Raw genomic sequence first — 24585 nt, 5'->3', positions numbered from 1 at the left:
TGTATTGTTTTTTAGTTGTATTGTTTTTATTTAGTTGTATTGTTTGTATTGTTTTTTAGTTGTATTGTTTGTATTTAGTTGTATTGTTTGTATTGTTTTTTAGTTGTATTGTTTGTATTTAGTTGTATTGTTTGTATTGTTTTTTAGTTGTATTGTTTGTATTTAGTTGTATTGTTTTGTATTGTTTTTTAGTTGTATTGTTTGTATCGTTGTACAGTATGTTACATTTGTGTGACTGTCCTTGTCTATCAATGTATCAGTGTTTTGTTACTTGTCACATTTTGTGTGTTTTGTGGCCTCCAGAAGGAGTAGCTGCTGCTTCTGCAGAAGCTAATGTGGATCCAAATAGACAAATAAGTACAATACAGGTGGAAGATGTATAATTGCTATCCCCATGAGCGTACCACCCTCCTTCAGTCCATGGATGGAGCATGCAAAGATTTCAATACAGACCTACACTAAGTCTACAAAACATTATGAACACCTGCTCTTTCCATATCATAGACTGACCAGGTGAAAGCTATGTTCGCTTCTTGATGTCACTTGTTAAATCCACTTCAATCAGTGTAGACGATGGGGAGGAGACAGATTAAAGAAAGATTTTTAAATCTTGAGACAATTGAGACATGGATTGTGTATGTGTGTCATTCAGATGGTGAATGGGCAAGACAAAGTATTGAAGTGCCTGTGAATGGGGTGTGGCAGTTTCATTATTATTATTTTCATTTTACCAGGCAAGTCAGTTAAGAACAAATTCTTATTTTCAATGACAGCCTGGGAACAGTGGGTTAACTGCCTGTTCAGGGGCAGAACAACAGATTTGTACCGTGTCAGCTTGGGGGTTTGAACTTGCAACCTTCCAATTGCTAGTCTAATGCTCTAACCACTAGGCTACCCGGCAGTAGGCACACCGGTTTGTGTCAAGAACTGCAAGACTGCTGTGTTTTTCACAAACAACAGTTTCCCGTGTGTATAAAGAATGGTCCTCCACCCAAAGGACATCCAGTCAATTTGACACAACTGTGGGAAGCATCGGAGTCAATATGGGCCAGCATCCCTGTGGAACACTTCCGACACCTTGTGGAGTCCATGCCCCGATGAACTGAGGCTGTTCTGAGGGCAAAGGGGAGGGACTGCAACTCAATATTAGGAAGGTGTTCTTAATGTTTTAAACACTCAGTCACTGTATGTCAGGCTTGGATTCGCCATGCTAAAAGATTTCCCCCAAAGATGCATGAAAAATGAGGATATTTAGAGCGATGCCGATGAGAACCTATGGCCGAATGCTCAAGACAGGCTTGATACAAACTAGTGCCTACTAAACATTGTGAAATATGCCTTCAAAGATCACACCTTTGATCACACATGGGATGAAAATGATGGAAATATGATATTCAGTCAATTGTAATGGGTAGTGTATTGTCTGGTGTGAAAACACTGTACTGTAGCACACTACATTCAAAGGGCAAATTCTGAAACATGTATCTTCACATTTCTTTACTATTGGATTCCCTCAAGGGAATGTTCTATCGTACATCACAGACTGGTAGTCAATATCATTGACACCTGTCATCCAAATCAGTCATCAATCCCCATTCACCCCTCCCTCCGTACTACCATGCTAAAGCACCTGAGCCGACTTTGTTGTAAGTGCAGCTTGTGCAACATAGGAGCACATTAGCTACTGTCAATGCTACTAACCCTGTGAATGACATGGTAAACACAGTGGGAGGCTGGGAGCTCTAGGGGGTCTGTGTCCTAGCAACCACACATCAAAAATGTAAAGGTACTGGAAACCAACAGTAGCCTACATTATGATAGGCTTGGGTTGTCTTAGTAGTGAGTGGAGTGGGTTTCCATTGGTAACAATACGTACAGTTTTACATTTTGATACTGTACCTTTGCTGATTCCACATCTCTTATGAGCAGTTATGCACCTACACTGTTTATCACTGTTTATCACTACAAATGACATTGATGCCTGGAGGCTACAGATGCACATTCATCCATTCATGCTTAACACATTCTCCTCACTCCCTCATTGTTGCCAGGGTCAAAAAAATTTAAAGGGAGAACATTTCGTACATTCTCAAGTATCTGTGTTAGGCTAAATGATGCCACACACACAACTACACCAGTGGAGGCTGCTGAGGGGAGAACGGCTCATAATGTCTGGAACGGCGCAAATGGAATGGCATCAAACTCCTAGAAACCATGTTCTTGATGTATTTGATACCATTCCACTGATTCTGCTCCAGACATTAACACAAGCCCGTTCTCCCCAATAAAGGTGCTAACCATCTCCTGTGAACTACATATTTACTCAAACACACACTCACCCCTCTTACAAGCGTGATGACCTCACTTTCAACAGAGGAGAGTTCTTTGTTTAGAAGTGAATGAAGCTCACCACATGGTATTTTGTAATGAGATGGCACCACCGTGTGGTTGCATCTGGTACTTAACGTATTCAGACATCACTGCATTACTGTAGCAGCATATGAAAACAAATGGACCTCCCTGGATGAAACAGCACTGCTAAGATAACTGTATTAAGAAATAAACTGCATATACAGAGAAATTGTGTGCTCTGCAAAATACATAATTATCATTTTACAAAATACTTTCAGGGGAAAATTAGAATGATAAGCAGATGTTATGTGAGAATGAAATATGTTTTGCTTCTTAATAAGTTGCATGTTATACTCATGGCGATAGAATACCACAGCATTAAATAACTTAGGACACATGCAACTTCGGTTTCATTGGTTTTTAAAAGTGTTTCTTTTGGAACAGCATGCACAACACAAATGGAAAACAAACCACACACAGCCTTACACTACTGTTCAAAAGTTTGGAGTCACTTAGAAATATCATTTTTGAAAGAAAAGCACATTTTTTCGACCATTAAAATCACATCAAATTGATCAGAAATACAGTGTAGACATTGTTAATGTTGGAAATGACTATTGTAGCTGGAAACGTCAGATTTTTAAATGGAATATCTACATAGGAGTACAGAGGCCCATTTTCAGCAATCATCACTCCTGTGTTCCAGTGGCATGTTGTGTTAGCTAATCCAAGTTTATCCTTTTAAAAGGCTAATTGATCATTAGAAAACCCTTTTGCAATTATGTTAGCACTGCTGAAAGCTGTTGTTCTGATTAAAAAAGCAATAAAACTGGCCTTCTTTAGACTAGTTGAGTATCTGGAGCTTCAGCATGTGTGGCTTTGATTACAGGCTCTAAATGGCCAGAAACAAAGAACTTTCTTCTGAAACTCATCAGTCTATTCTTGTTCTGAGAAATGAAGGCTATTCCATGTGAGAAATTGCCAAGATACTGAAGATCTCATACAATGCTGTGTACTACACTCTTCACATAACAGCGCAAACTGGCTCTAACCAGAATAGAAAGAGGAGTGGGAGGCCCCGGTGCACAAATGACCAAGAGAACAAGTACATTTGTGTCTAGTTAGAGAAACAGACGCCTCACAAGTCCTCAACTGGCAGCTTCATTAAATAGTACCCGCAAAACACCAGTCTCAACGTCAACAGTGAAGAGGCGACTGGGATGCTGGCCTTCTAGGCAGAGTTCCTCTGTCCAGTGTCTGTGTTCTTTTGCCCATCTCAATCTTTTATTGTCCAGTCTGAGATATGGCTTTTTCTTTGCAACTCTGCCTTTTAAAAGGATAAACTTGAATCAACTAACACAACGTGCCACTGGAACACAGGAGTGATGGTTGCTGATAATGGGCCTCTGTACGCCTATGTAGATATTCCATAACAAAAAATAGTTGTTTCCAGCTACAATAGTCATTTACAACATTAACAATGTCTACACTGTATTTCTGAAAAATGTGCTTTTCTTTCAAAAACAAGGACATTTCTAAGTGACCCCAAACTTTAGAACGGTAATGTACATGAATGAAACATGCAACTCAACAAGTCAAACACATTAAACATGGTTGGTCCAGCCAACACAAAGTATGATCTTCACAATAAAACAAGACAACAGTCAAAAACAAAGGGAAAACATCTCTCACTAAATCTGAGAGATGTGCATGGGAGTTGCAGAACCAGCAGGTGGAGGCATACAGTACATTGTACATGGTTGTCATTTAACAGACACTCTTTTCCGGTACAGTATGGTACAGCACAGTGTTGTGAATGAAGCCAATCAGACCAACTAGGAGTGAAATCACTACAGGTAACTCAGTTTACAATCTAACTGCATGGGTGCAAATGGGTACATCCAGAAACAGTGTTGAATATTAGATGGTGCTAAACCACACACTTTAGCACCAACTGTTAAGACCTATAGAATCCTTTAACTTAATATTGAGACTACAGTAGTTACAAAATGCCAAACTGTACTATGATCCAAAACAGTCAGTGGTTGTTGGAGTGAACAGAGCCTGGATAAGACTCTGGAACAGACAGACAGGCAAGTAGAATGAGACAGGATGGGGGACATTAGAATGAGAGCACCAAAGGGAGGGGGATCCATAAGGTACATGTTGGTCATGAGGAGCCATAGTAGTTATTGTCTGGTGTACAGTACAGTAGCCGGTGCAGGTAGCCTAGTGGTTAAGAGTGTTAGGCCAGTAACCACAAGGCCACTAGTTCAAATCCCTGAGCTGACTAGGAGAAAAATCTGTCGATGTTCCCTTATGCAAGGCACTTAACCCTAATTGCTCCTGTAAGTTGCTTTGGATAAGAGTGTTGTGGAGTGAAACTGGGATATACAGTATTTAGGACAATGTTCAACACTGATATAGTATTAATTCATCCAAGTCAGTGAATAAATGTAGTTTAACCTTACAACTAAAATCAATCATTTCTCTTTTATTTTATTGAAATGAAATATCACTTCAATACCCACAGCAAAGCAATGTGTGTGGAGTTTGTTGGAAATGTTACTGAACAAAATGTAAAACAAATATTGAACAAAGACAGATGGAGGAAATAAAACACGAGGCGAGTCCATTCAAGAATACAAATAACATAATATGCACAAAACATCTCAAGTTGACAGATTGACTGAGCAGTAAACTGTGAACTATTAAAACACAGTACATGTAGCTGAACATTTCAATACTGCGTGGAAAAAGGAGGAAATAGATGAAGAATACCCTGGAGATTGAACGAGTGTGAGCACTGACCCTGTTTCTCAGCTGAGAAAATACTGCATTTCCTTCAGCAATACAATGCATAATTGACTTGACCTATGAATCTTTCAATTACATTTCAGTTGGTGTGACTTGAAGGATATTCACTGAGAAAAGCCAAGTGCAATCCAGTAGTTTGCATACAGTGAATTAAATAGATCAGATTGCATGCCTGGATCTATTAGCTTAATAAAATTGAATAGGCGCTGCAATCTGCATATGAAGGTACTGTCAATCACTTTGATTTGTTTGCAGGTCAGAACATTTTATAAAATGCCACAAATGAATTATTATACACAATAAATGATCTTATTGTAATAACTATAGAAATAATGTTGTCATATAGGTTCACCATATGTTGGAATTTAAAGTCTTAACAAGGTAGCATCCTCAACAACCTGGATATATAAGGTCAAATGTGGACATTGTGCTGAAGATGTTGACAACAAAGTCAATGTAGTTGCATTGGTAAAGTAATGTTTATTACCATTTTATTTGGGCATTTTTTCCCCAGAAATGTGGTGGGTACTCTCTTCGTTCGCAGGACTTAATCCTGCTAACTGTTCCAAATGTCCAAACTGAATTTGGTAAAAGGGCTTTTATGTACTCTGCGCCATCGCCTTGGAATGCCTTTGTTGTTTTATGATTTCGTTATATCCCTGTAGTTTTTACTAGATTACTTGTAGTTTGTCTGTTATGGTGTAATGACTTGGTGCTGCTCATCTTTGCCAGGACGCTCTTGAAAAAGAGATTTCAAATCTCAATGAGCCCTTCCTTGTCAAATAAATAATAATGTTTGGGAGTTGCTGCAGTATAATTATTGCAGCTCTTTGTGTCTAGTGTTGTCCCCCCGAACTCTGACCGTAGCTGTATAGTAGATTGAGACAGTTGAACTGACTCACTCTGTCACAACACAAGGCGTAAAACAATGTAGAACAGCTTCATCCAGCACCTGGGACAACTGGTTTCATGGAGTGTGCATATCCAGCACCTGGGACAACTGGTTTCATGGAGTGTGCATATCACCCCTCAATATCATGGCAGAAAACACTACGCGTTTAAAGAAGCACCAGAAGATGATGGAGGAGAAGAGCCTCTTCAAAAACAAAACCTGTATAGTAATGGTAAGAAGCATCACCGTTAAAAGGTAACATGGTATCAATGTTTGGAGCCTAAATTAAAGATGTCCTACTGATAGAGAAAGACCACTGTACTGTAAAATATTGTTAGGATGTCAAGGCAGCATGAGAGAGAATATCAAACCACATTGCTTATTATCATCATCATCACACACACACAGTCTAGACTGCTGTTTAAAAAGAACAAAAGCAACAACACCTCAAATTAAAAACAACTGGGCAGGGATCAGTGGTCATGGCCAACCATTCAGTTCACACCTTCTCCCTTAAACCTCTAGGATCACTTATACTGTAGTACACTGTATGCTATAGGACAGTCAGGGTCAGAGACAGGGGTCTGGGTCAGAGAGCCAGAGCTTAGAGAACAGGTCATTCATATAATGACCCCATCTATGCTTAGGCTACTAGTGGCATATATGATGTCATCTCATTCAGTTTGGACTAGTTTGCCAATAGCCACCTTGACGCAGCCCAGGAGTACTGTCTCTCTCCTGTACAAAGGAACTTCCATGGGAAGCATTGCTAGGTTGGAGCAGGCAGGCAGGGGCAGCGATACGACTGGTGGATGTAGCAGTAGAGGTTCAATGAGGACCAGAGGAGGCCGTCTGTCTCAGCTGTGGTAACTGGGCACGGCTTGCTGTTTCTGAGAGAGGCGCAGCAGCTCCTCCCTGATGGCCTTGATGAGGGAGGCTGAGGAGTGGTTGGGGGGAGAGGACTCCTCGGGGGGGTAGATGTCCAGGTGGGCAGAGGGCTCCCTTAGGGAACTCCTACTAGGCATCTGGAACATAGAGGAGGAGGAGTCAGGGTAGCCCAGAAGAACCTGAAGCACACAGGGAAGGAGGGAACGAAAAAGAGAAGAGAAGAGTTAAGAAGAAAAGAGGACATATCACTACACTTATCAATTTATATTAAGGGATAGTTCATGTACAGATTGACAGCTAGGAGGTAGAAGAACTAGAGTGAACTGTCATGACGTTGGCCTGGGGGTAGGTTTATGACAGTCATAAATACCTCTTCCCCCATTTTTTCTCTCTCTACCCTACTGATGTGAAATTTGAAAATCCCTTGGTTAACATAGAGATTCTGGGAACATCAGAAGGTGGGGGGAAATTAACTATATTCTGGTAATCCGACCAATTGAACATATGCGGTAGTACTTAATGAATTGTCAGTTCGGTTGTCATCTGAGACATTCTCATCAATGATAAGATGACATAAACTCAACAGTGGAAGATCTGCACATTGTAGTTATCGGATTCACATGGAATTGTTGTTCAATTTAAATGTTTGAATATAAAATTATTGGTGAAGAGATTAAATGTAATTTTAGCTTCCAAATGAGAGATTTGGGTTTTCATAAGGTTAGGGCTCTGCTCAATCAGTAGCTCGCCCCTGTGAAGGGACATAGGTTATAAAACGTTTCAAACACGCCCTCCTCTCCCTTCCTATATAAAGCCTTGACAACAATATAACCTCCTGTTCCAAGTACGTGAGGTCTACAGCCTCTGCATTAAAAGGACTAACATGTCAACTACAGAACTAAGCCAACCTCAGCGTGAGCTTTGGTTGTGAATGGTATGAACTTTGAACTCTTATTCGCTACAGAAGTGGTACCTCCTAGCCGTTGAGTTAGCAACAGCAGCTGCAAACGCGGGCTAGGAAAGAACAGACAGAGTATCCCATCTACCACACAAAGAAGTTACTACACCGTATCCAATTGACCACCAGAGACATTCTACAAAGGACAAAGGACTCGATTTGGCAACACAGCCTTCCATCTACCACCAACCTACCGAAGTGCAGCTCAGAGTAAATATTTATTGCATTTTCATTTTCCAAATGGGCGGTAATTTAGAATGCATAAGATACTGTATTTACGCGGGCACAGCTTCTTCCCTTTGTCCCTCAGTCTTCCCGCTCCTTCACTCAAACCCAGCCCCTTTTCTTTTGTGTAACCAGCTGTCATATCTGTTCCGCCCGCTAGGGACGTTTTCCTTTATGACGTAATTTGTAATCAAGGTATGATTCATTCTTTGTATATGTAATTCTGTGTGATTAGTTAGGTATTTAGTAAATAAGTAATCAAACCCAATTTTGTATTGCTGATTCAACTTGTTAGCCAGGGTTCATGAAGATAACCAAGAATTTACTATTTTCAGATGAGACTGAATTAAGGTGAAGATTAATATTGACTGCTATTGATGTAAAATATTACTAGGTCTTTAAGAGTTTATTCGGAAGATAACAGCTCTATAAATATTATTTTGTGGTGCCCCGACTCTCTAGTTAATTACATTTACAGGTAATATTAATTACGGAGAAAGGATTTTATAGAATAGCATGTCATATCACTTAATCTGGCATAGCCAAAGACAGACAGAACCAACATCCAGATCTACAGAAGTCAAACAGATATGCAGCAGCAAAAGAGCATAGAACAACAAGCATGCCATTGTCCTGTATATTTAGAGGACAGCTTGAAGAGGAAAATGGAGGTACAGTAAGTCTCATAAGGCAGTGTGAAGCCAGAGCAGGACTCACAGGGTCTCTGGTGGGTCTGAAGTCACCGTCAGAGTAGGGTGCCCAGCCTGAGCCTCCAGTCTGACCTGGAGGTGCCCTGCCACCTAATGGGTACCCCCCCTTGATCCGGCTCCCAAGATCCACCTGGTTCAGGTGATTGAGCTGGTTACCTACAAACAGATACGCGCACACACACACACAAACAAAAAACACATCAACCCTCAGCCATTTTTTACACTTAATCCACTGTCACTTCTAATATGCTTTGATGCAATCCTTCAGTTGAAATGCACTCTGTGCAGCACCAGCACTCCATCAGGCAGTCCACATATAGAGTTGAAGTCGGAAGTTTACATACACTTTAGCCAAATACATTCAAACTCAGTTTTTCACAATTCCTGACATTTAATCCATGTAAAAATTCCTTGTCTTAGGTCAGTTAGGATCACCACTTTATTTTAAGAATGTGAAATGTCAGAATAATAGAAGAGAGAATTATTTATTTCAGCTTTTATTTCTTTCATCATACCCAGTGGGTCAGAAGTTTACATACACTCAATTAGTATTTGGTAGCATTGCCTTTAAATTGTTTAACTTGGTTCAAACGTTTGAGGTAGCCTTCCACAAGCTTCCCACAATAAATTGGGTGAATTTTGGCCCATTCCTCCTGACAGAGCTGGTGTAACTGAGTCAGGTTTGTAGGCCTCCTTGCTCACACACGCTTTTTCAGTTCTGCCCACAAATTTTCTATAGGATTGAGGGCTTTGTGATGGCCACTCCAATACCCTGACTTTGTTGTCCTTAAGCTATTTTGCCATAACTTTGGAAGTATGCTTGGGGTCATTGTCCATTTGGAAGACCCATTTGCAACCAAGCTTTAACTTCCTGACTGATGTCTTGAGATGTTGCTTCAATATATCTACATAATTTTCCGTCCTCATGATGCCATCCATTTTGTAAAGTGCACCAGTCTCTCCTGCAGCAAAGCACCCCCACAACATGATGCTCCAACCCCCGTGCTTCACGGTTGGGATGGTATTCATCGGCTTTCAAGCCTCCCCCATTTTCCTCCAAACATAACGATGGTCATTATGGCCAAACAGTTCTATTTTTGTTTCATCAGACCAGAGGACATTTCTCCAAAAAGTATGATCGTTGCCCCCATGTGCAGTTGCAAACAGCAGTCTGACTTTTTTATGGTGGTTATGGAGCAGTGGCTTCTTCCTTGCTGAGTGTCCTTTCAGGTTACGTCTATATAGGACTCGTTTAACTGTGGATATAGATACTTTTGTACCTGTTTCCTCCAGCATCTTCACAAGGTCCTTTTCTGTTGTTCTGGGATTGATTTGCACTTGTGGCACCAAAGTACATTCATCTCTAGGAGACAGAATGCGTCTCCTTCCTAAGCGGTATGACGACTGCGTGGTCCCATGGTGTTTATACTTGCATACTATTGCTCGTACAGATGAACGTGGTACCTTTGGCATTTGTAAATTGCTCCCAAGGATGAACCAGACTTGTGGAGGGCTACAATATGTTTCTTCTGAGATCTTGGCTGATTTCCTTTCATTTTCCCATGAGATCAACAAAAGGCACTGAGTTTGAAGGTAGGCCTTGAAATACATCCACAGATACACCTCCAATTGACTCAAATGATGTCAATTAGCCTATCAGAAGCTTCTAAAGCAATGACATCATTTTCAGGGATTTTCCGAGCTGTTTAAAGGCACAGTCAACTTAGTGTATGTAAACTTCTGACCCACTGGAATTGTGATACAGTGAATTATAAGTGAAATAATCTGTCTGTAAACAATTGTTGTAAAAATTACTTGTGTCATGCACAAAGTAGATGTCCTAACCGACTTGCCAAAACTATAGTTTGTCAACAAGAAGTGGAGTGGTTGAAAAACGAGTTTTAATGACTCCAACCTAAGTGTATGTAAACTTCCGACTTCAACTGTATATGAACTCTCACAGCAAGCCAACAGCCAACCCCAGACTCTTTAATGATTCAATAGAGACAAGGCTGTTTGAGGCTGGCAGGTTTATGGTCTGGGTTAAACACAATGGCATACATTCAGTGAATGGTGAGCTGTGTGTGTGTGTGTGTGTGTGTGTGTGTGTGTGTGTGTGTGTGTGTGTGTGTATGCACGCGTATGTGTACCTGTGGTGCCCCCTACTGGCCGTGGCCTGGTAGAGGAGGGCAGGTCTTCAGTGTACAGGCCCCTGGTGGAATAGTGGCTCTCTGGAGGGAGCTGGTCAACATGTCCTGGGTCACCTGGTGGGTAGTTGGAGCCCAGGCCCTGTCTGAAATACACACAATCTCAAATACTGTTCCTACAGAATAATATCATAGCTTCCATTGTATCGTGCATCAACTGTACATAAGTGTCGGTCAATATTTCAGTGTGTGGTATGTGTGTTTGTGTGTGTGACGTGTACACGTGTGTCTCTCCATATAAGTATTTGCGTGGGTGTGTAAACTAATCAATTATCCAAAAGAAGATCGACCAAAGCAATCGCCACCATGTCTGTGTTTTATTGGGCAGTTAGGAGCCCATCAAATAAAGATGGTCCAAACTAAATGATGTATGAGGCCCAACTCTCTGGCCTGCGGATAGACACCTGCAAGGGAGAGCATCCCCTAACTAAATAACTATAGATAATGTATGGATCAATGTAGCCTAGAGTCATCTGAGGAAAACTTCATAAAAAAAGACTCCTCCTTTTCTCTCAGAGTTAGTTATCTACACATAGTATTACATTCAATAACATATTATGATGCATATACACATGATATTGTATCTCTGTGGTAAGCTACTCACCTCTGTAGTAAGCCTTGGAGTGAAGGAGGGGACATTCCTAACTCAGCGTATCTCTGAGGAGAGAAACAGGCATATTGTCAGGACAAAGACACACAGACACTGGGTAGACTCCAGGGATATCACTGAAGCTTGCAGATCATGTACAATCAAAACAGTTATCACCCAATAACCCAGAATAAATCAAGATAAAGCTGGAGCATAACATGGATATTTCTATTGACTGAATTTTACATTACCCTTTGATACATTTTGGCTGAGATTCTAGAATCGTACAGCACAGTAATGGGTGTTTTGCAGGAAAGGCTTTTCTGGTTTCTGTTGGATGTTATTTGAACCAGAACAGAGGAATTCAGAACTCTTTCTACACCTGAGCTAGCTAACTGGTTATATAATGGGCTGGTTTTAGACAGAGCTCTTACTCTCTGAATTCATTTCAAATGACTGGGGGTGAACTTTATAAAACAAAACAGGAACGGTCTAAGAAAATATTTATTTAGAGCAGCTGAATGGACAATTTGCTCTGATCAAATAGCCTATAATCTGCAGCATATATGTTCTGGTCTTGCTTCAAATGCCCTACAATGAATTTTGAACAGCAGACAGTGTTGTATTTAAGAAAGGAATACAGTGTAAATCTAAGGCGATGGCATATCCACTATAAATATAGTGTGAAGCCGTTGCATCAGGACTGGAAACTCCCTGATTCATATACATCATTTATGATATACTGCTCCTTCGTCTGAGTATACAAAACATTAAGAACACCTGCTTTTTCCATGACAGACTGACCAGGTGAATCCAGGTGAAATCTATGATCCCTTATTGGCCTCCCGAGTGGCGCAGTGCAAGATTCGTCACTGCAGTGCCTGGTTTGAATCCAGGCTACATCACATCTGGCCGTGATTGGGTGGCGCACAATGGGCCTAGCGTTGGCCAGGGTAGGCCGTCATTGTAAATAAGAATTTCTTCTTAACTGACTTGCCTAGTTAAATAACCATTTTAAAATATTATTGATGTCACTTGTTAAATCCACTTGACTCATTGTAGATGAAGGGGAGGAGACAGGTTAAAGAAGCATTTTTAAGCCTCGAGACAATTGAGACACGTGTGCCAGTCACACACGTGTGACAATTGTGTACGTGTGCCATTTAGAGGGCGCACCAGTTTGTGTCAAGAACTACAAAGCTGCTGGGTTTTTCCACACACAAATGTTTCCTGTGTGTATCAAAAATGGTCCACGACCCAAAGGACATCCAGCCAACTTGACAGAACTGTGGGAAGCAATGGAGTCAACATGGGCCAACATCCCTGTGGAACGCTTTCGACACCTTGTAGAGCCTATGCCCTGACAAATTGAGGCTGTTCTGAGGGCAAATAGGGGGGTGATGCTCCATATTAGGAAGGTGTTCCTAATGTTTGGTATACTCAGTGTATATATATATCTTTCTAATATAATCAGAGTTAATTTAAATCAGAACATATATCTAGAGTATTCCAGAGCAGGCTGAAGTCACATTTACAGTACAGTTGTGCTAGGTAATCAATAGGTCTATTGAAAGGCCTAGTACTTACTGAGGAGAACGGGCTCAGGGCTGGGTAGGTAGTACCCCAGGGGCGGGCTCCACCACGAGGTGGGGGGCTGGAGCTGGGGGGGTTGGAGTTGACACCGGGCAGGGTGATGCCAGCCGTGCTGCCCTGGGAGGTGGGGGAGACCAGGGCGAAGGCATTGTCCAGCAGGGAGTGCATCTGCTGCCTGGCCTCCTCGATGGAGGGCTGGGGGGGCATGTAGGGGGGCGGGGGAGGGGCGTGCCCCGGTGGGGGCGAGATGGGGCCCAGGAACACGTCGTCGTTGGGGGAGGGGGTCCCAGACTCTGGGGCCTGGTCAGGGTCCGACTGGGAACAATACAGGGTTCATACACATTTTGAGATGGAATTTCATGACTTCCCCACGACATTTAACCAAATTTCCATGACCAACGATTGTCTATGTACGTATACAAAAGTAAGTGTAATGTGATAGACACTGTGCGCCTGCTCTCTGATCCCATACCCTCTCCTGTTGTTGAGCAAGGAACTTAACCCCCCCCAAAGTAGAATACCTGTTAGGCAACTGTATAAAACACATGTGATCAACCCTCAGTCTGGAGAGAAATTGGGTGTGCAGGCTTTTGATCAAGCCCTGCTCAAACACATCAGAGCCAGTTTATCAAGGTCTGGTTGAGAAGCTTATTTCTAAAATGTAGTTTGTCAGAGGGGGACTGGAATAAAACCCTGCGCACCCATTAGCGCTCCTGGATGATGGTTGACCACCCGTGATGTAAAACACTGCAACATTACAACCAAATACGTTTGATGCCAATACACTGGATGCCCAAATCAACTGGAGGCATCATCAAATCTAATATTTTTCCTAAAATTAATGTTCAAGAATCAAAAATGATTTGAGTCACCACGATTGAACCGAATCCCAACTAATACAATGGCGAAGTGAATTGTTTGTTTTGTCAAAAATAATTGTTTAAATTAATCATATGAATCATTAAAAAAAGTACATCTACTTTGTATGGCCTTATTTGTGATGTCGGTGGAAAGTTTTTGGTGAGATGACGAAAACAATTATACATGCTATCAGTTAACTAGAGGGTACAACATTTGTTTTAAAATGGCTACATAGTTAGGCTGTTCTGTATCATATTTTATAGACTAGGTCTACCTGATGCTGCAATGTCCGACAGCCCACTCGTCTTGCAAACACAGACTGCTGAAGTGTCATTCTGACCATGGCTGATACAGTGCCTTGCGAAAGTATTCGGCCCCCTTGAACTTTGCGACCTTTTGCCACATTTCAGGCTTCAAACATAAAGATATAAAACTCAATTTTTTTGTGAAGAATCAACAACAAGTGGGACACAATCATGAAGTGGAACGACATTTATTGGATATTTCAAACTTTTTTAACAAATCAAAAACTGAAAAATTGGGCGTGCAAAATTATTCAGCCCCTTTACTTTCAGTGCAGCAAACTCTCTCCAGAAGTTCAGTGAGGATCTCTGAATGATCCAATGTTGACCTAAATGACTAATGATGATAAATACAATCCACCTGTGTGTAATCAAGTCTCCGTATAAATGCACCTGCACTGTGATAGTCTCAGAGGTCCGTTAAAAGCGCAGAGAGCATCATGAAGAACAAGGAACACACCAGGCAGGTCCGAGATACTGTTGTGAGGAAGTTTAAAGCCGGATTTGGATACAATTTTTTTTCCCAAGCTTTAAACATCCCAAGGAGCACTGTGCAAGCGATAATATTGAAATGGAAGGAGTATCAGACCACTGCAAATCTACCAAGACCTGGCCGTCACTCTAAACTTTCAGCTCATACAAGGAGAAGACTGATCAGAGATGCAGCCAAGAGGCCCATGATCACTCTGGATGAACTGCAGAGATCTACAGCTGAGGTGGGAGACTCTGTCCATAGGACAACAATCAGTCGTATATTGCACAAATCTGGCCTTTATGGAAGAGTGGCAAGAAGAAAGCCATTTCTTAAATATATCCATAAAAAGTGTCGTTTAAAGTGTGCCACAAGCCACCTGGGAGACACACCAAACATGTGGAAGAAGGTGCTCTGGTCAGATGAAACCAAAATTGAACTTTTTGGCAACAATGCAAAACGTTATGTTTGGCGTAAAAGCAACACAGCTCATCAACCCTGAACACACCATCCCCACTGTCAAACATGGTGGTGGCAGCATCATGGTTTGGGCCTGCTTTTCTTCAGCAGGGACAGGGAAGATGGTTAAAATTGATGGGAAGATGGATGGAGCCAAATACAGGACCATTCTGGAAGAAAACCTGATGGAGTCTGCAAAAGACCTGAGACTGGGACGGAGATTTGTCTTCCAACAAGACAATGATCCAAAACATAAAGCAAAATCTACAATGGAATGGTTCAAAAATAAACATATCCAGGTGTTAGAATGGCCAAGTCAAAGTCCAGACCTGAATCCAATCGAGAATCTGTGGAAAGAACTGAAAACTGCTGTTCACAAATGCTCTCCATCCAACCTCACCGAGCTCGAGCTGTTTTGCAAGGAGTAATGGGAAAACATTTCAGTCTCTCGATGTGCAAAACTGATAGAGACATACCCCAAGCGACTTACAGCTGTAATCGCAGCAAAAGGTGGAGCTACAAAGTATTAACTTAAGGGGGTTGAATAATTTTGCACGCCCAATTTTTCAGTTTTTGATTTGTTAAAAAAGTTTGAAATATCCAATCAATGTCGTTCCACTTCATGATTGTGTCCCACTTGTTGTTGATTCTTCACAAAAAAATAGAGTTTTATATCTTTATGTTTGAAGCCTGAAATGTGGCAAAAGGTCGCAAAGTTCAAGGGGGCCGAATACTTTCGCAAGGCACTGTATGTTGATTTTTAGTTGATTGATAAAATAAATAACATTAACAGAAATTATTAAATGAATTTCCATGACTTTTCCAAAACTTTTCAGATTTGATTATTTCCCAAAATGTTCCAGGCCTGGAAAATACTATTTTAAAATTCCATGACAGGATTTTCTTGACCGTACTAACTCTGACAATAAGAGACTCAATTTTTCTAATGTATAACTAATGTTAAGAGAGGAGAGGGGGGAAATGAACATTCATGTTTAATGTACAGTATGTTACGTCTGGACCCGGACCATCTCTCTGTTAACATTATGGCACTGACTTTTAAAGCACCCTTTATCCTTGCTCTGGTTGAGATCTCCATTGGAGGAATATTGATGTATGTTTTTCTGTGTGAGTGTTTTGTCTGTGTGAGTGGTTTGTCTGTGTGAGTGTACCAGTGGAGGCTGGTGGGAGGAGCTATAGAAGGAATATAGAATGGGATAAATGGAACGGACTCAAACGTGGCTTCCATATGTTTGAATCTGTTCCATTTCCCATTCCAGCCATTACAATGAGTCAGTCCTCCTCCCACCAGCATCCACTGGTGTATACAATATGTTCCACAGGTATACCCACCACATAGGCCACGTTGTTGACCCCAGGGTATTTCCTGTAGGTGCCGTCACTGTCGTTGGAGATGAGCCGGTCCTTGTCTGCGTCAGTCAGGCTGCCGTTCAGCTGGTGCTTCTTCCTCTGCTTGGGAGAACGCCTTCCCCTGCCACTGAGAGACACATGTCAATACAGAGTAGTAGCCCACCTTTACATACAGTTGCTTCCCTCACTTCATGGAAGAGAAAACACACATCGACAACACACTAAAATGGCACCCTATTCCCTATAGCTCACAAATATTGACCACTTGGTCTGAAAATGGCACCATGTTCCCTATAGTGCACTCAAAAGTAGTGCGCTATATAGGGAATAGGGCTCTATTCCAGATGCAACCACAGAGACAGAATCAAAACTTGTAGGCCAGGAATCATCTACTGGTCGTTTGGAATGGAATCCCAGCAATTTGAACAGAGACATCAGACTGTTCAGGGTTTATTATTTAAGGGAGATAGCTTTTTCTGTTTCCCTAACATGTTTGCAAACTGAAGGAGCATTTTTACAATATGTTATACAGTGCATTTGGAAATTTTTCAGACCCCTTGAATAGTTCCACATTTTGTTACAGCCTTATTCTAAAATGGAATAAATGGTTTTCATCCCCTCGATCTACACACAATACCCCATAATGACAAAGCAAAAGAAGTTTTAAAGCATTCAGACCCTTTATTCAGTACTTTGTTGAAGCATCTTTGGCAGCGATTACAACTGAGTCTTCTTGGGTCTGACGCTACAAGCTTGGCACACCTGTATTTGGGGAGTTTCGCTCATTCTTCTCTGGAGATCCTTTCAATGTCCCACCCTGACCATAGTTTGCTTTGTATGTTTCTATGTTTTGTTTGGTCAGGGTGTGATCTGAGTGGGCATTCTATGTTGTGTGTCTAGTTTGTCTGTTTCTGTGTTTGGCCTGATATGGTTCTCAATCAGAGGCAGGTGTTAGTCATTGTCTCTGATTGGGAGCCATATTTAGGTAGCCTGTTTTGTGTTGGGTTTTGTGGGTGATTGTTCCTGTCTTTGTGTTTGTTACACCAGATAGGGCTGTTTTCGGTTATTCACAGTTTCTTGTTTTTTGTATATTGTTCTATTTTCATCTTTATTAAAGATGTATCACAATAACCACGCTGCGTTTGGGTCCGCCTCTCCTTCAACAGAAGAATCCCGTTACACTCAAGATGTCAGGTTGGATTGGGAGTGTTGGTGAACTGCTATTTTCAGGTCTCGCCAGAGATGTTCAACCAGGTTCAAGTCCGGGCTCTGGCTGGGCCACTCAAGGACATTCAGAGACTTGTCCCGAAGCCACTCCTGCGCTGTCTTAGCTGAGTGCTTGGGTTGTTTTCCTGTCGGAAGGTGAACCTTCACCTCAGTCTGAGGTCCTGAGTGCTCTGGAGCAGTTTTTCATCAAGGATCGCTCTGTACTTTGCTCCATTCATCTTTCCCTTGATCCTGACTAGTCTCCCAGTCCCTGCCGCTGAAAAATATCCCCACAGCATGATGCTGCCACCACCATGCTTCACCATAGGGATGGCGCCAGGTGCCCTCCAGATGTAACGCTTGGCATTCAGGCCAAAGAGTTCAATTTTCATCAGACCAGAGAATCGTGTTCCTCACGGTGTAAGAATCTTTAGGTGCCTTTTGACCAAACTCCAAGCGGTGGCTGTCATGTGCCTTTTACTGAGGAGTGGCTTCCGTCTGGTCACTCCACGATAAAGGCCTGATTGATGGAGTGCTGCAGAGATGTTTGTCCTTCTGGAAGGTTCTCCCAACTCCACAGAGGAACTCTGAAGCTCTGTCAGAGTGACCGTCTTGGTTCTTGGTCACCTCCCTAACCAAGGCCTTTCTCCCGATTGCTCAGTTTGGCCGGACGGCCAGCTCTGGGAAGAGTCTTGGTGTTTCCAAACTTCTTCCATTTAAGAATGATGGAGGCCACTGTGTTCTTGGGTACATTCAATGGTGCAGAAATGTTTTGGTATCCTTCCCCAGATCTGTGCCTCGACACAGTCCTGTCTCGGGGCTCTAAGGACAATTCCTTCGACCTCATGGCTTTGTTTTTGTTCTGACATGCATTGTCAACTGTGGGACCTTATTTAGACAGGTGTGTACCTTTCCAAATCATGCCCAATCAATTGAATTTACCACAGGTGGACTCCAAGTTGTAGAAACATCAAGGATGGTCAATGGAAACAGGACGCAACTGAGCTCAATTTCGAGTCTTATAGCAAAGGGTCTGAATACCTATGTAAATAAGCTATTTCTGTTTTTATTTTATTATAAATGTACTACCATTTCTAAAAACCTGTTTTCACTTTGCCATTATGGGGTATTATGTGTAGACTGATGAGGAAAATGTTTTATTTTATCCATTTTAGAATAAGGCTGTAACATAACAAAATCTGGAAATGTCAAATGTCAAAATGTCTCTCACACTGGTAGATTTCTCCTCATTGTGACTGCTAAACGCAATGCGGAACAATCTGAAAGACACTGAAAGTTTCTCCAGAGTTCAAAGTTATCACAACAAAACAAATTTGTCAAAACATTTCTGGATGGTGAACATCTCCAAAAATGATTTTTCTCTGACAGTCATCTGCAAAAATAGCTGGATGACTAATTCTCTTGAGAATAAGTTTTATAACGAGAAACATACAGACATACTGATATCACAAGAGTGATAATTAACTTAATTCTTTTTATCTAGCTAAATTATCTAACGTCATTGGCAGATAATTTTGCTTATTTTAACAACAAAAAAAGAGTAATACAAGTCATTTAGGAACTAACTTTCTTGAGCTTAATAGAGGTGTGCCCCAGGGTTCTGTTTAGCTCCTGTGTTGTTCTCTATTTTTATTCATTTGGGAAATGGGATGCAACCAGCAAAGTTACAGATGATACAGTCATATATTCATGTGCTCCTTCTCTGGTTCAGGCTGTTGAAGTGACTGCTTCTCAGTCACTGAAAAACTGGTCTTGAATATACAAAAAACTAAATTCATTACCTTTACCAGAGCTAGAACTCTGCCAGGGAATATTAGCATTGTCACATCTGGTGGCTTATCCATTGAAAAAGTGTCTTCCTACAAATACCTAGGTATTTGGCCTGGTGGGAGATCTGTCGACGTGCCCTTGAGCAGGGCATTGACCCTGGATGCTTCTGTGTGTCACTCTGAATGGGAGTCTGTTGGATGACTGGTATGATGTAGTAGTTGAGCGGCCTCACTACAAGTATATTGTATGTTTTGGATATTCAATAAAAAAAGACCTAGGTATTTGGTTGGATGACAAGTTGTCCTTTAACGTTCATGTAGATAATCTTGTGACAAAGCTTAAATTGTTTTCATAATAAGGCTTGCTTATGGATAGAAAGAAGCTTGTTCAGGCCACTTTTCTCTCTGTAATTGATTATGGTGACTTGTGTATATGCATTCAACTTCCGTCTTGCAGAGACTGGACTCTGTTTATCATGCAGCCTTGCGCTTTATTACAAATGCCAAGTCACTCACCCAGCATTGCACCTTGTACCAAATGGTAGGTTGGACCTCACTTTATATGCGCAGAAAGATACATTTGTATGTGTTCATCTACAAAGCCCTTTTGGGTGAACTCCCTCTTTACCTCTGTAGTCTGGTCTCCTTCACCACCAGCAGTTACCATACCCAGTCTGCTAGGTGGTTGCTACTTAAAGTCCCCAGGACATTCCCAGCATTAGGCAAGACTGCCTTCTCTTCTTGTGCACCAGACATATGGAATAGTCTACAATCCATGCTTCATCTAGATATGTTAGTGCCACTGAATTCATCAAAAATATTGATGGTGGACTCTGTTACAGAGGAGTGTAAATGCTTTTCTTAGGCAGGATCATGTTGTTGTATTGTATTGTTGTATGTTTTAATTATGTAATGTATTGATTGTTGCTGCCTTGTCCATGTCTCCCTTGAAAAAGAGACTCTGGGTCTCAATGGGTTTTTCCTGGTTAAATAAAAGGTTAAAAAAATAAAATGATTTGATTAAAACTACACTTAAGACGATCAAGGTGAAATATCTTAAAAAATATCTTGAAATATGACATTTGATAATTTAGCTTGATAAGAAAACCTTTTTTAAAGTGAATTATCACTCAATATCAGATCTTTAGACTTGCTTAGTTTTAACTTTTTGCAGTGTGCAGCTTTCTCCGATACATGTTGCCTACTGTACGCACACCCCTCCCTGTGTGCACCCTACCCCCCCCCCCTCCCCCCCAAAAAACCTGACCTCTTTTTAGGCTCCATGAACAGTGAGGGCATGTGGATGTCAGGGTTCAGGATCTTGTCGATCTGCATCTGGGCCTTGTGATAGATGTGGTCCTGGTCCTTGGGGTCAGTGGTCAGACCATTGTCTACCAGGTCGTCCATGGCAGGGAAGTCATAGTGACCCTTCCTCTTGGCCCGCAGACGGATCTTGTTACGGTGGTGCTCGATCTCAGACTTATGCCTCAACGCCACCTGGATCTAAATAATAGACATGACTGCAGTGAGAAACACCTGGCCAGACGCAACTTTACTATACATAATGTATATTTCATTTAACCATGATTTATATTCACTGAGTGTATAAAACATGAGGAACCCCTTCCTAATATTGAGTTGCACCCCTTTTTGCCCTCAGAACAGCCTCAATTCGTCGGGGCATGGACTCTACAAGGTGTTAAAAGCGTTCCACAGGGATGCTGGCCCATATTGACTCCAATGCTTCCCACAGTTGTGTCAAATTGTTTGGATGTCCTTTGGGTGGTGGACCATTCCTGATACACACAGGAAATTGTTGGATGTGAAAAACCCAGCAGCATTGCAGTTCTTGACAACACTCAAACCGGTGTGCCTGGCACATACTACCATACCCCGTTCAAAGGCACTTCAATATTTTGTCTTGCCATTCAGCCTCAGAATGGCACAAACATACAATCAAGGCTTAAAAATCTTTCTTTAACCTGTCTCCTCTCCTTAATCCACACTGATTGAAGTGAATTTAACAAGTGACATCAATAAGGGATCCTAGCTTTCACCTGGTCAGTCTATGTCATGAAAGGGCAGGTGTTCCTGATGTTTTCTACACTCTGTAGGTTAGTCTCATTGACATGAAATCCATTTTCTCTGTATTTCCAGACAGGAGGGAGAATAGAGAGGATCACAGACGTCTACTGTTTATACATGCTCCATGTAAGGTAATGAATGACATTACTGTAACCTGTATACATGTCTGAGTAAGAGTGTTAGTGTGTGGGCGGGTCAGTGTCTCACCTCCTTGTTAAAGCTGCTGTGTGTCTCTGGCCCTCTGCCGTTAATACCGTTGACAGTGGGGCTGTGGTGCTGGGGCGGGACAGCCATGGGCTGCATGGCGATCAGCTGAATCTTATTGGACAGGCGACGGGTGCCGTCGGCCGAGCGCGACATGCGGTCCACATGCTCAAAGATGGAGGCAGAGGAGAGATGCTCGTCATGGCCGTTCATGGGAGGAGGACCTGAAGGAGACCAGGGAGATTGATCAAGGTCAACATCACAACCAGGCAAGGTCTGGAAGTTTGACAGGGCTCCCGAGGGGCGCAGCAGTCTAAGGCTCTGCATCTCAGTGCTAGAGGCACCACCACAGACACCCTAGTTCGATTCCAGGCTGTATCACAACTGGATGTGATTGGGAGTCCCATAGGGCGGTGCACAATTGGCAAAGGGTCGTCTGGGTTTGGCCGGTGTAGGCCGTCATTGTAAATAAGAATTTATTCTTAACTGACTTGCCTAGTTAAATAAAGGTTAAATAAAAAAAGTCACAGGTGTCATGTAACTCTTTACACCACCAGGGGGCAGATCCTTTATTCAGCAAGGGAAGTCAATGAGAACAAATGTTATCAAATTCTCTTTTACATTATCTAGCGTTCTCTGTGCACGGATGATTCTTATCAGCACTGAATTGGATGAATCATTTAACCATTAACCAGATGATTTGTAATGATGACAAGTCTGATGTTTACCAATGTTAGACACTTATTCAGATGTTTGGTAGCCTACAAGGAACTACAATAAAAAGGTCTAAGCTTGTTGTTCAAGATTCATTGTTCCCCACCTCTGGGAGGTGACAGCTCAATAGTGGTGATTGATGAGATGCACAACACAAAGCAATCACAACATAATGCATAATCACGGTCACACAGACAGCAGCTACAAGTCACAAAGCCTCATGTCTACAACACCGACAGACAGAAGAATAACTCTTACCAATTCTATTATTTCCTGCAAGCCACAAAGTTAAGGGAAAACAGCAGACAGAAAGCAAGATAGAAGTTAAAAAGAATGCAATCCTGTTTGAAATATATTGACATAAGCTACAGTTTGTCCTCACATTTCAATAGACCTAGGTCAGAGACAGTCTCAGACATTAGAAAAAATACTTCAAGTCTTAGCATAGCTCTGCACTATCTCATCATAGTTGTGTATACACTACTCTGAGTGCTATGTCAGGTCTTGGACCATGTGTATACACTATTCTGAGTGCTATGTCAGGTCTTGGACCATGTGTATACACTAGTGAGTGCTATGTCAGGTCTTGGACCAGGTGTATACACTATTCAGAGTGCTATGTCAGGTCTTGGACCATGTGTATACACTACTCTGAGTGTTATGTCAGGTCTTGGACCATGTGTATACACTACTCTGAGTGCTATGTCAGCTCTTGTACCATGTGCATATGCTATGTCAGGTCTTGGACCATGTGTATACACTACTGAGTGCTATGTCAGGTCTTGTACCATGTGTATACACTACTGAGTGCTATTTCAGGTCTTGGACTATGTATATACACTACTTTGAGTGCTATGTCAGGTCTTGGACCATGTGTATACACTACTGAGTGCTATGTCAGGTCTTGGACCATGTGTACACGCTATGTCAGTTCTTAAACTATGTGTATACACTACTCTGAGTGCTATGTCAGGTCTTGGACCATGTGTATACACTACTCTGAGTGCTATGTCAGGTATTGGATATAGCAGAATCAGGACAGACAGAGGACAGAGCAACTCATTTAGAAGAATAAATTCCAGTGCTGATAATAACATTTGGTCTCCTAGCCTCAGCTAAGCCTATTTAGACTGAGGAGAAAAGGGACGGAGGCTGTGTTTAGCATGCTGAGGAGCAGCCTTGAGAGGTAGAATGTGTGTGCGAGAGGTAGTGTGTGTGTGTGCGAGAGGTAGTGTGTGTTTGTGAGAGGTAGTGTGTGTGTGAGAGAGGCAGTTTGTGTCTGTTGGTAAGACACAATGTGAGTGTGTGTGAGTGTACGGCAGAGTGCAGGAGGAAGGGATGTGACGTCGTACTGCTGGAACCTTTCCTCTGTGGTGAGTCAGGTTCAGTCTGTGCCTGGCTGGCGTTGACCTTGTCTGCACAGTTTATACACTCAAGCAACCAGGCCAGAGGGGCACTAGACAGGCCTACCCCCCTTTCACACTAACGCAGTCTCTCTTCCTTCTGTCTCTGTCTCTCCTTCACTCCTGGTCTATCCATCAGTTGCTTGTATCTCTTCCTCAGTCTCTCTATTCTCCTGTTTAACCTCTCAACATGAGTTGCTCTTTCTCTTTGTCTCTCTCCCCTCTCCTCCCCTTCTCTTTGTGTACGTGAGAGCATGGATGTGATCCAATGTTGCCATGGACACTTGCCATTTAAAACATTGATTGGGATCTTGCGGGCCTGCTTGCTGTCGTTGGGCATGGCAAAGGCTCTCAGGTTCTCCTCGGCTAACTCCTTCTCACGATCACCGGACCCAGCGCTCACCATGGAGTCCCTGTCCGACGGAGAGATCCTGTCCCTGAAAACATGCACACCCATGTCATTGAAGCAAATAGGTGTACATGCACA

At 42.1% G+C, this 24585-nt stretch overlaps 1 protein-coding gene across 1 annotated transcript in view; it reads right to left on the bottom strand.

The window, feature by feature from the left end:
• Positions 1 to 2533: 2533 nt before the first annotated feature.
• Positions 2534 to 24585, bottom strand: part of LOC109866998 (UPF0606 protein KIAA1549) — an 88511-nt gene continuing 66459 nt past the window's right edge. Inside the window, exons 13-23 of the mRNA XM_031801438.1 lie at positions 24183 to 24535; positions 24041 to 24110; positions 22954 to 23072; positions 21985 to 22205; positions 20960 to 21195; positions 16679 to 16823; positions 13226 to 13546; positions 11654 to 11706; positions 10993 to 11135; positions 8850 to 8998; positions 2534 to 7128 (exon numbers count right to left, since the gene is read on the bottom strand). Of these exons, the coding sequence (XP_031657298.1) occupies positions 6919 to 7128; positions 8850 to 8998; positions 10993 to 11135; positions 11654 to 11706; positions 13226 to 13546; positions 16679 to 16823; positions 20960 to 21195; positions 21985 to 22205; positions 22954 to 23072; positions 24041 to 24110; positions 24183 to 24535 (2020 nt within the window). The 3' untranslated portion in view covers positions 2534 to 6918. The remainder of the gene's footprint in view (positions 7129 to 8849; positions 8999 to 10992; positions 11136 to 11653; positions 11707 to 13225; positions 13547 to 16678; positions 16824 to 20959; positions 21196 to 21984; positions 22206 to 22953; positions 23073 to 24040; positions 24111 to 24182; positions 24536 to 24585) is intronic.

Source organism: Oncorhynchus kisutch, linkage group LG22, assembly GCF_002021735.2.
Source record: "Oncorhynchus kisutch isolate 150728-3 linkage group LG22, Okis_V2, whole genome shotgun sequence".
Lineage (NCBI taxonomy): Eukaryota > Metazoa > Chordata > Actinopteri > Salmoniformes > Salmonidae > Oncorhynchus > Oncorhynchus kisutch.
The sequence above is the reverse complement of the archived record's forward strand: the minus strand, read 5'-3'. Positions and strand labels throughout refer to the sequence as shown.